At 39.4% G+C, this 12,221-nt stretch overlaps 1 protein-coding gene across 2 annotated transcripts in view; it reads right to left on the reverse strand.

The window, feature by feature from the left end:
* dscamb (Down syndrome cell adhesion molecule b) overlaps nt 1-12,221 on the reverse strand; it is a 159,072-nt gene that overhangs the window by 23,336 nt on the left and 123,515 nt on the right. For both annotated transcript variants that reach the window (XM_084717299.1, XM_084717298.1), the window contains exons 12-16: nt 3,761-3,957; nt 2,989-3,085; nt 2,544-2,672; nt 1,919-2,086; nt 735-805 (exon numbers count right to left, since the gene is read on the reverse strand). In XM_084717299.1, the coding sequence (XP_084573425.1) occupies nt 735-805; nt 1,919-2,086; nt 2,544-2,672; nt 2,989-3,085; nt 3,761-3,957 (662 nt within the window). The remainder of the gene's footprint in view (nt 1-734; nt 806-1,918; nt 2,087-2,543; nt 2,673-2,988; nt 3,086-3,760; nt 3,958-12,221) is intronic.

A 12,221-nucleotide genomic window follows, 5' to 3' on the forward strand; every position in this document is an offset into this window, starting at 1 on the left:
TGATATGAAACATAATTGATTTCATGTGTTCATAAACAGTCTTGACCAAATAATTATCCTCAAAACACAACAGGTTAAAGAAAACCATAATTTACACATATGTACTGCACAGCTTTGTTGAATATCTGATTTTGATTGATCATTTATGACATCCTGCAATCTTGTATTTCATTTCTGCAAACCATTGCTATGAGTGCAGTTCTGACCACAGACTCTGGAGGACTTAGCTAAAGATTTTTTTTTAAATCAATAAAACAATTCTAAATCAATATTTTAGGTCAAATTATTGAATTTCTTTAGCAAGTGGCCATGGAAAAAGTGGCTTATTTTGAAATAAACCCTGATAACCTCTAAATTTTTCCTTGCCTATGTGCTATAAATCACTGTTGCTCCTTCTAATGCCACTGGCTACTTTAATAATATTAATTTATTTATTCTTCAGAGACCCCTATTAGCCTTTGAAACTGGTTGGTAGCCTTTGGGGGAGTCCAAATAAAATAATAAAAGAAACATTAAATTTATTTCATAACTACTGATCCAGAATGTGGGTATAACAATCTTTACACATTCATATATTATTAAACTAACTTAGGCAAAAAAGAAATGTCTTTGTGTTGCTCTAAAGCTTTAATCTTTAATTCAGTATGACTGAAGAGATGACAGAAGAGTCTGCATGCTGGCATCTTTTTCAGAGCTGCAGCTCACAGAAATGTGTACGAAGGGTTGGACTTTACCTTCCAGGAAACTTTGATGCTCTGTGGGGAGGTGGGCTCCAGAGTGACATCCTGTGGTGGGCCGTCAGGAGCTGTAAATAAAGCACATCATTCAATATCACTGCATGCTTTTGTTTAGATGAAGGAGATGATCTGCCAATGAGCGAGAAAATCACTTTTAGTCCCATTTATTTTCACTAGATGGTGCTCATGAGTTAAGAATGTATTTTTCCTCATGCTCTTTCCCAGTCAAGTGCCTCGCAGTTTCCACCTCAACTCAATAATAATTTAAAATAGACTTGTAACATCATCAACTTTAACCTTTAAAATAATGTGAGCAATTGATAGATGTTTTATTTAATTTGAAGTTTATGGCTTTATTTTAGTAATGAATCCAGTAAAATGGGGCGTTTTAATGTGCTGGTGTGCCTGTGGGGGGATCATTATAGGCAATAGAAGATAAGTGAACGCAGATAGAGCTGACTAAAAGCAACAGTGAACTGATGTGTTTCCCAAGATATAAAAGATTATAGTCGCCATTTACAACAACCATAAAATAATTATGTAAGATGCAAGATGACTCAACAGGTCTGAGAGCCAGGAGGAGATGAACACTGCAGCTGAAGAGTTTCTTTCCCAACCAGCGCTCAAGATTGTTGGTTCTCTATAGAGCACAGTTCAATTATTAAAATACATCATGGTGACAGTGGTGAGTTAAAGGGGTAGTTTGGTTTATTTGCTGATGGGTTGTATCAGGCACTTGTTGAGATTATTCTACCAACAACAGACACCCGTCAGCACGTCCCCAGTCAGGAAAAGCAGAGAGGGGCACCAACGCAGATTTTGATTTTTGATTTTGATTTTTAAGGTGTACCTTTTTTGAGGGGCTATAATATCTTTTGTTGCTGACCCTGTACACAACGGTACATTGCTTAGCTTAAACAGGGGATGGGCTGACTGAGTACCTACTGCAAAACCGCTTCAATAATGCAAACTATTCAAATTAATATGGTTAAATACTGTTTTATCTTGTATTCTGAGAAAAATAATTCCAGCTGCAGCCTTGTTTGACTTCTTACTCCCTCACTGTCTGCAGTCTTTAGATCCTTTTTTAGCGATAATGTAATTTTTAAGCAGCAAATTAATTATGAACAAAGCAGGTAGCACTTTTTTTTATAGGAGCTATTGTGATGAAGTTCAGTAACCTGCTTCATCGGTGGTGATGGTGAGCTCGTTGCTAGGGTTGCTGTTGCCAATGATGTTCTTGGCGACCATGCGGATGTTGTAAGTGGACGAGGGGTGGAGGTCAATAATAGTGGCCTGGTTGAGTTGCGGTGACACATCTTTGGTTACCTGGGCTGATAGCCATGACGCTAGAAGAAACAGAGAGGCAGAGATGATGAATCGACAGTTAACAATGGGTAGTGACATTTCTTAAATATGGTTTTCTTTTTCTTCTCTTTAGCCACAACTATTTTATTTATTTATTTATATTTATTTGGATTCCCATTAGTCCCAACAAATGTAAACATTACATCATAATGTAAAACAACTAAAAACACAAGGCAAAAGGAGACAAAACAACAAAAAAGCGTCACAAAACTAATGGTAATAATGACAACAATGACAACAAGTCCCTGCATAACATCCAAAAATAAAACATTTGATACTGCAAAACTAATAGCAGTGCCACAAAAAACACCAAGTAGAGACACAAAGTAAAAAAAAGACCCAAACAGAAAAGAAAAAAAAGAAAAAGATGATACATGACCAACAAAGATTCTCATTAATAATGGTTTCATAATGGTTGTTTCTTCAATTTGCGCCTACCTGATTTGTTCTTGCACTCAATATCATATCCTGTGATGGGGCTGTTGCCGTCAAAGCCCATGGTCCAGCGGAGAGCTATGGTCCGATCTTTCACCTCCCGGATCTCCACCTCCGGAGGGTCGGGTGGTTCTGAAGGAAAGTGCGAACACAACAGAGCGTTACAGCGGCTGTCCTCAAACAGAACTGGATGGCAGGCAGACCAGACAGATGAATCGTTTTCACTCTGTCTGTGATTTCCCCACTGAGAGATAATGGTTAGCACTGCAAAGAGCAGGAACCACACTGCGCTGCAATTAAATTAATAAATGAATGATTTAAGTAAAAAATTACCAAAAAAACCCAAAACTTTATGAGTCCTGGAGGGAATTGTGTCTTCTTCTTAACAGAGCCTCTAAAAAAGCATCAACTGTGAGCTGAACTGAGCGTGAGATGAGGGGCTGCTCACCTTGCACCGTCAGCTGTATGATGCCTCGGTCCTCACCGAAGGAGTTGATGGCATGACAGGAGAAGAAGCCTGAGTCCTCACGAACTGTGGGCATAATCTGCAGAGACACACACCATATGCAGGGCATTAAGGTGGGCAGAGTTGGACTGTCACTCAGAAAATGACTATTCTACTGCAATATACTTATCCTTCACTAGAGAGAGGACTAACCCACTTCATCCTAACCCATGTGGGACACTAAATCATCTCAAGGCACATACTCCTCCTGATTTTACATTACTGCATTACACATGTAATCGTTCATACTGTGTTTTAATAACCATTAAATTGAGCTGAAAGGAAGCTCTTTCATATTTTATGCTCTACTTGAAGATTTTAAGATTACGGGAATGTATTTGAGCCAAATTTTTTTTGCCATGCGTCCCTATTCTTTCAGCCTCTCTGCTCTCCGTCTGTCTGAATAGATAAAAACGCGGGAGCCAGACCAATATTATTGGCCCAATATTGGCCTACCACAGCTCTATCGATTTATGTTGGTATGGGCATATACAGTATGTTGTTCAATATGCACCAATATGGAAACCTTTTTTCCTTTTTACAGAACATACTGCAGACCTCCTGATGTCATTTTGCGTAAGTTTTTGACAAGTGTTCATGTATATAATCTATATTCCTTATATTATATTCTATACTGTCCAGTACACTGATATCAGAATTTATTTTACACCCTAATATCCCTAAAAATCCACCATCGATCAAGCTGAGTGCTCACCACCAATGTTGAGACAACTTCATCGGCCACCTCTTTGACAGTGACCACGTATCGGCTGGTCTCGGGGTTGATGATGCGTTCTTCTTTCTCCCAGCGCACCATGATGGGTTTCTCCCCGTGAGCGATGCAGCTCATCCTTTTCTCCTCGCCCTGCGTGGCCAGAGTGGTGTTGGGGTAGGAGGTGATCATAGCTGGGACTGGATGGAGGGGACAGAGGAGCGAGAACACAGAGAAAATAGAAAGAAAATAAGACAGAGATATCAGTTAAAACAATCAGGTCTTTTTCAGGCCATTTTCTGCACATTTGCTGTTGAGAGAGCATATCAAAACATTTTAACAGTACATCTACTTTGTTTTCCACCAAGCACCACTTTGGAAATAATTGCTCTCATAGTATTATGTGTTAATCTCTTTATTTCAGAAAAGGAGGAATCAACAAATATTTTGCACATATGCATTCTCTAACAGTGTCTCTTGTCTTCTCTTTTCTCTTTTTCTCTGACAATTATGACAACCATTTAAACACTCCAGGGACCATCATGAACTCATGTTTGAGTCTACCTGTCTCCCGCAATACTTTGAGATTGAAAAGGAGCCCTTCAGGTAAGCCTGTGCCTGCTTTGATAGTGACAGTGAACGGTAACATGCTGCTTTCTGAGGATAAGGTGGAGGAACGGAGAAGAAAGTGGTGACTCCTGACTGAACTCCCATCGGTCTGAGCATGGAGCCGGTCTGGCTCTACGCCGTAACCGCACACCAGGCTCATTAGCAACACATCTAGCCCCTGTGTGTGTGTGTGTGAGTGTGTGTGTGTGGCTCAGCAGTATCTGTTGTAAATGTCTCTCACCCAGATTACTCACAGTCTGTACTCATACTCACACTTTCTTTCTTTCTGTCGTTTTCTCTCTACTTGCATGAAGCTGTCTCCTGATCGTAACACTCACTGAGACTTTCAGGTGCTATTCACAGTATAATGATCTCCAAAGTGTGAAGCTTCTGAATTGAAATACGCCATATTAACTTTTGCAGTTTGAACAGACTGAATGAATATGTTCATCTCTATCAGTGTGGCCATTATGGACATCATCGTAATTATTACTATAGATGTTATAATGCAGGTAATTCAAATGATCTGATAGCTAGTTGTGCGATGGCGTCCTAATTTGAGACAAAATGGTTAATTTATGGGAAACCATTCAAAGCTGAAGGAAAAGACAGAGACACTGAGTAGCAGTAATTTCCAATTTTGAATTACAGTAACATAGAACATAATCATAATCACAATCTAGATAATAATAATAATGTATTTTTATGTTACTTTTTATTTTTTAAAAACTGTAAATCGGATTTTTTTTACATATTAATCACATAATCATAGTCTATAAAATGTCAGAATACAGTGAAAACAACTCTCCAGGGCCAAAAGAAGGTCTTCAAAAGATAAGAAAAAAAAGAAAAGATCAGTTTACAACGATGTTGCTTACCAAACACTGGCTCTAGAGTGGACCTTTTACATTTTCACAAATGTTGTAGTCAACATAATTTCTCCTATACGCTTGGAAGGGGAGGGTGAGGCAAGCGGTATAGTGCAGTTGGTTGCCATTTACAATCTCACCATAGATGGGACTAAATCCTACACACTACTCCTTAAAACTACATGAATTAACATTTCAGCCACTTGGGGGCAGTGAAACAAGAAACATGTTATTACACTTAATTATCACGCTATAATGTTGATACAGCAAACATGCTAACAGTTGCTTTTTTGAGGAAATGGTTCATTGTGGATTCTTTGTAAGATTAAGGGCTCCCGTTAGCACCCTTAGAAGGTGCAAAGGTTCTGGATAGAACCCCCAGAGAGGGTGTGCTTAGAGGAGCCATTACACCATGGAAGAGTTCTCTGTAGAACCTCTAATGGGTAGTTCTGATTGGAACCTTTCACAGATAGTTCTATGTATTAACCCTTTATGGTGGCTTCTAGGTAAGACTCTCTGAAAGTGGAACCTCTATAAAAGGTTCTACCAGAAATCAAAGAGAGCTCTGCTATGGGGACAAGCCAAAGAACCTTCATGGTTCTAGTTAGCACCTTTATTTCTAAGAGTGCATGGTGAATACTGTATCAGTGGAGAGGACAGCAGAGGCAGCTACATGTGGCAGATACTTGTGTAGTGGAGGTTGGAGGCCGTCTCTTCCAAGAAGAAATGCAATATGTGTGTTTGAGTCAGTGTGTGAATGTCTGTACACTCCTGAATAATGTGTCTGTGTGCACGGGTATGAGTGTTATACTGTGCGTGCATATGTATGAATGTGTGTGTGCATGAGAGCGGCTGTGTCTGGGGGAGCTAAGTGGGCGAGCACAGAGAGCAGAAAAGACTTGTGCTCATGACACATCTCAGCCACACTACACGATGGAGGAGAGGGAGAGAGCATGTACCCCTGCAGCGCTAACTATGATCCCTCTCCCTCGCTCTCACTCCATCTCCCTCCTCAGGCTCCCACCAGGACAGCAATGATTTAATGATGAGAGAGACCACTTTGATTATTCATACGCAGCAGACAAGTCCGCTGGCCGTGCTGTTGTCTCACGCAGACACACACATGCATTCAAACATATACAGATACGCACAAATAACGACTGACGCACACACGCACCCATGCACATTCAGAAATATACAAAGAGAAATACAGAGATACTGGCCTTGCATGCTTGTACAGTGTCCAAGTGTAGACACACTGATGTGAAAAAAACATACAGATGCAAACCCAAACAGAAGCACTGACACACACAACCATCTAAATAAACTATTTAGAAATACACACATGCCTCCCCGCACATACAGTATTCCCCTGGGTCAGACAGGGTTTGTAGATAACTTTGTAATCATTTGTTTTGGTTTCACACAGGCACCAGTCTGGTACAGTTTTGCTCGTACTAGGAGTGCCAGGAAGGTTAGACAATCACAAGTCAATTAAAGTACTTGAATTTATAATGAATCATTTATTATACTGTACTCATGTGAGTGGCAACTAGCCTGATAGCGTTTGAATTGCCCTGATGTGTTAAACCTCACCAGTTCTGGAACACAACCAGGATGGGAAAAAAAGCTATGGATTGTCTGTTTTTGTATTGTCACTTATTATTTCTAGTACATATATAGCTGTATTCTATGTATATTGGAATTGCACAGATTTACATTAGAGCTTGAGCGATTCCTAATTTTTAAATCTAATACTGGCATTGGTGTTTGAGAGCTTAAACAGGTGCTACTGTGAGGCTGCAGTGCTTTGAGCTAAAAGCTAACATCAGCTTGCTAATATGCTCTCATACTCAATGCTAACATGTTGATGTTTAGAAGGTGTAATGTTTACCATATCCGCCATCTTAGTTTAGCGCATTAGCACGTTAACATTTGCTAACTAGCACTAAACCTAATTTACAGCACTCTTTGGCAGATGAAGTCATTAGGTTTGCAGGTATTTGGTCAAAAAAACAGTGTCAGACAAAGTGGCGACCTCCAAGGCTGAAACATGAAGCCAACGCATAAAGTGGCTAAATTTGCAATTCCTTAAGTGGCCACTTGAGGCTCCAAAAGCATGTCAATCCTCAAAGACCCCCATATCAAAATGCCCAACTCTACAGCAGGTATAAACATGATCACGGCCTGGTACAAGAAATGGTTTTGGTCTCTAGCTAATAGCTAATTACCCCATTCATGACAACTGCACATCATATTAAGGCTTAATGTTATGCATAATTTAGGGCGTGCCGCTTTGAGTGACGGTTGGGTATAGTCAAAGATCATGGTGGCGCTAGAGGAGAAGTCAGTTGGATTCACTATCTAGGAACAACGGATATCTGTACCAATTTCATGGCAGCCCATCCGATGGTTAATCAAAGCGGTGGACTGAACAACTGACTGACAGACACACCATGACTGGAGTCTCTAGAACCAATGCTGCTACCATGGCTAGAAATAACTTGTAAGCGTTGTCTGGGGAAAAAATTTAATGGCAACACTGTTTTAAGTGACCTCAAACATGTTCTTTTGAAATTTCTTTGCGCTGATAGCAGCTAATAGACGGGAATACTGGCCCTGTTACTGTATCAGTGGATCTTTAGTTTAGATACAGTATAGCTGTAAAGAAAGTTATCAAGCACATTCACACACAAATACAGATATCACACACAGTAACCCCTCACACAAACAAATCAACACCGACTCCTTTAACATGTTTCTGTCTTTTTTTCCCACACATTATTTCTGTCTTTGATGCAGCCAACAAAAATCCAAAGGGGGTACTACATGCATGTGTGTTTGCGTGCATGAACGATGCCTGTGTGTGCTTGTGTGTGCGTACGTGCACCCTCAACCCCAACCCACCCCCGACATGATGGAATGTGTCAGACTTGGGACTGCCAGCGTTTAAACCTCATCTCTTATTCACTCGCAGCCCCTCCCTCTCCCTCGCTCCCCACACCATCATCCCCTCTCCCACTGCCCCCGCGCAGGAAATCGCTGATTTATTTTGCATAGCAACTATGAATTTTAAGTGAGTCCTATTAAAAGAGTCTTCTCAGCCCCTTCTCTAAATGTTATTGCTCCTTAACAGGGGCTATTTTCTCCATCTAAATCTGAGGCCTTGGCAGTGCAAGTTGACATCAACGAAGCTTGTGTTTGCTCATCGAAAGAGCTCGAGAAAGGGTGAACAATGGCAGCACAAAAGCCTGTGTGTTAGCATGTTTCTTTGTGAAATCATGTGTGCATTTGAATATTGGTCATGTATGTTTGTGTGAGTGCACGCTTGTCTGTGTAGGTGTGTGCACAGTATGTTCTTGTATATGAATATGCATTTATGAATACATTTGTGTTTATTTGGACACATTTAAATTTGTCTGTGACCTTGTATGTGTATGTGTGTGCATGTGTGTGAATGAAACATGCTATCATGTATTCAAGATCACTACCATGTGATGTAGACTGCAGTATCTAAAATGTTCTACAATCTCCAGCGATCTTGGTTGTGCTTCAGTGGGCCGAGCTGAGGTGAGCCTGCTCACTCGCTTCCTCCTCATCTCATCTCCATGCATCCACCGTGCACCACTCGCAGGGCCCCAGGCTAAACCTATTCTTTTTGATAGCCCATAATTGCTCGGTTGATGTATATTTTTTAATATCCAGCGATATTACAGGGACCTGGTAATAAAACACGGGCGGGTAGAGGAGAAAGTGTGAGTGGGAAGAGGGGAGACAAGGGAGAGAAAGAACGCTGAGGGGGTAGAGAGGGAGAGAAAGGGGGTTGGGAGGGGTGCAAACACAAAAAGGTGCAGACAGGAGGTGAGGGAGGTATGGAGGAATAAGACAGGAGAAGAAACATAGAGCGAGGTAGATCCTTTCTGATCTTTGTCCACATTGTCATGTTCCCTTCATCATGTCTGCCTGTCTGTCACTGACACAGTATGGAGGAGACAACATGGACGTTGTATAATAAAACCAGAAGCATCATTTCAAGCACATTGTTCTTACAGAAACTGGCACTTCTTAACTTCAAGTTAAATAACCTTTAGCTTCAAGTTAAATGACATTTTCTGATAAAATGAGAGTAAAACTACAACAGATCAGTTGATCAATAGAGGAAGAAAAAAATTATTGGAAACTATTTAATGCGTCTTTAATCTAGAGCTGCAACGATTAGTTGATTAATCAATTAAGCAATCAACAGAAAACAGTCTTTGGATTTTGAACTGTTGGTTGGACAAAAGAAGCAACTTAAAGACACCACTTTAGGCTCTGGGAAGTTGTGAAAATTCAAAAATGATTAATCAATTAATCAAGAAATAATCAAAAGATTAATTAGTAATGAAAAGAACTGTTATTGCTGCCCTGCTTTAATCATTCATGTTGATGTGCCTGCCAAGTTTTTGTTTGATTGCAAATAATGCAGTTTACAATGACAAGTGTAGCTTTTCGTTTCTAGCCAGCACACACTGACTATGCCTGTCGCTGCCAGATTTTATCAGTTGCAGCTAGTTAATCAAGCTAACGTTGACCCCATAAATAATTAAAAGCAAGTCTCTCGCTGACGGTAAATAAAAAGACAAAACCTACAAACTCTTTCAGTGGTTTTAGCATGTGGAAAGATTTAAATTCAGATATCCAAAAGATTTGCTAAGCTATGATTGGACATTTGCTTCTCTGGGGAGGTTTAGCAAACCGTTAATTGCATAGCTTTCTTTGGCATATATGATAGTAAATTGAATATTTTGGGGGTTTGGACTAATAGTCAGACAAAACAAGAAATTTATAGCCTTAGTCCTGTACTTAGATATGTGCTAGGCTCTTCTACGTTGAAAAGAAAAACAAATTTTGAAAATATTTGACAGACGTAGATGGGGGACTTAAAAAAAGAGACAAATGCTAGCTGCTTAATCTACATCAAATATTAACAAGCTAGTTAGCTAATTAGGGATTTTTTAATAACACTAACTTGACCCTGTGACCCTATATGTTGTTTTTACAAGAAAAGAACAAAGTTGACCAAGTTTGTTCAACTGTTGTAGAAGCACAGAGCAAAAAGGGGTGGGAGGGTCAATTGCATTGGGTATTTTCTTACTATTTTTTTTTATTTCATTCAATCATCAGTGACTTAATCTAGACAATAATTGGCAGACTAATTGCTAAGCATTTGTTGTGGGGCTGATGAGTTACTGTAAGCTTGAATCCTGCTTGAATTTGCAACATGGACAAAAATAAAGTTAAGCTAACCGGATTGAAGAACAAATTATTGTTTACTTTGTATTTTGAATTGAGTTGCTCATACATTAAAAGATCTTTAGTTCTCTGAAGCGTCAAAAAAGGTTCTGCTATTATACAAGCAGAACAATTCTCTTTTGTCACATTACAAAGAGGAAAAACAGGAAAACATGCACAGAGACACACACACAGGAGCAGCGCAGACTGATGTTTAATGATCAAAATAAATGATGTATTACTCTAATATCCATCTGGGATTAAAACTATTTTGTTAGTAGAGTGATTTAGTGAAACTAAAAAATGATCTGTACACGCTAAATAAATGTATGCTTTGTTGTTGGCGATGGGGGATTTGGACACATGGAGGACACATACAGCTGCCAGCAAATGAACAAGGGTATAAAATGAAACAAATAATGTGTTATTTATCTTTTTAATCTTTCTCTCACAGCTGGAAATGTAAGAAACAAAGACAGCCAGAGAGTGCAAATAAAGCAGAGAAACATGCGGACTGCTCTTCCCTTGAGCCCCTTAGTCGGCTTCTAATTGAAGTATTGACGGATTTAAATGAGGCTGAAATGCACTCAAGAGTTCCAGCATCTCAAAACACACACACACACACACACACACACACACACACACACACACACACACACACACACACACACACAATCACACACGCTGCATGCAAGTAGAATGAACACAATGCACTATGAATAGATACAAAAATGGACATAACTGCAAATGCACATGCAAGAAGTATAATGTACCTGCAGAATGTAAGAATCATACTGTCTGCTTAAAAAAAAAAAAAGAAACGAAATGTGTGATTGTAGACAAACACACAAACACTGAGAAATGGACAAGATGGTGTTGGTGAAGCACAGTACGAGCACAGCACTGTAATGGTCTCCCTTTTTCAAACCACTCATGCGAGTAAGTACACTTTTACAGAAAGCATCTTGAGTGTACGAGTACAGTTTGGGGTTTAAAGGGCATGAAATGTGATCTGTTGATGAGTGACAAGCATGTGGCTGAGCCAGCATGTAATGACTGTGCAGCCAATGACAGCAGAGGAGGGACAGCACAGAGTATTATCATAGGCCCAAAGAACTCACAGCTGTTTCCTGTAATGTGAATTATTCTTGCTGTGAAGATGTCACGTCAATGCTAACCGAATCATAAATGACTCAGAGGTTTTAAATGACACGGCAAGAGAAATCTTATTCAGGGGTAAATGGACAGAGTGTAGAAAGAGAATTGTTCTCACATGTGTTTATTCTATATTCAATGTTAATGATTAGAGCATATTATGGTGATGTCATGAAGACGCTGTTAGCATGTTAGCTGCAGCATTAGAGCCAAACCCATCCTGGATTTTTGGAGCTGATGCCAACGCCAGCATTGTCGAGTAAATAAATCAGATCTATCTGCCAATATCCTATATGCAGAATATAGAATATTTATTAGCACATTTTTTGCAAAGATCCTCAAATGCGACAAAATTATAACGGATGCATATTTTGAAGTTTAACAATAAACATTAAAACAAATGACATCATGGCACTGAAACAGCAAACTTTAATTATAAATAACTATTAATTAAAAAAACACACAAATATATGTATATATTAAACCTGAATTTAGAAAAGGGATCAAATATACACTGAATGCTGTATGTAAAGCTAACAAATAAAAATCATCTGCAT

This window comes from Lutjanus erythropterus, chromosome 4, assembly GCF_056507025.1.
Source record: "Lutjanus erythropterus isolate fLutEry1 chromosome 4, fLutEry1.hap2, whole genome shotgun sequence".
NCBI classification, from domain to species: Eukaryota; Metazoa; Chordata; class Actinopteri; order Lutjaniformes; family Lutjanidae; genus Lutjanus; species Lutjanus erythropterus.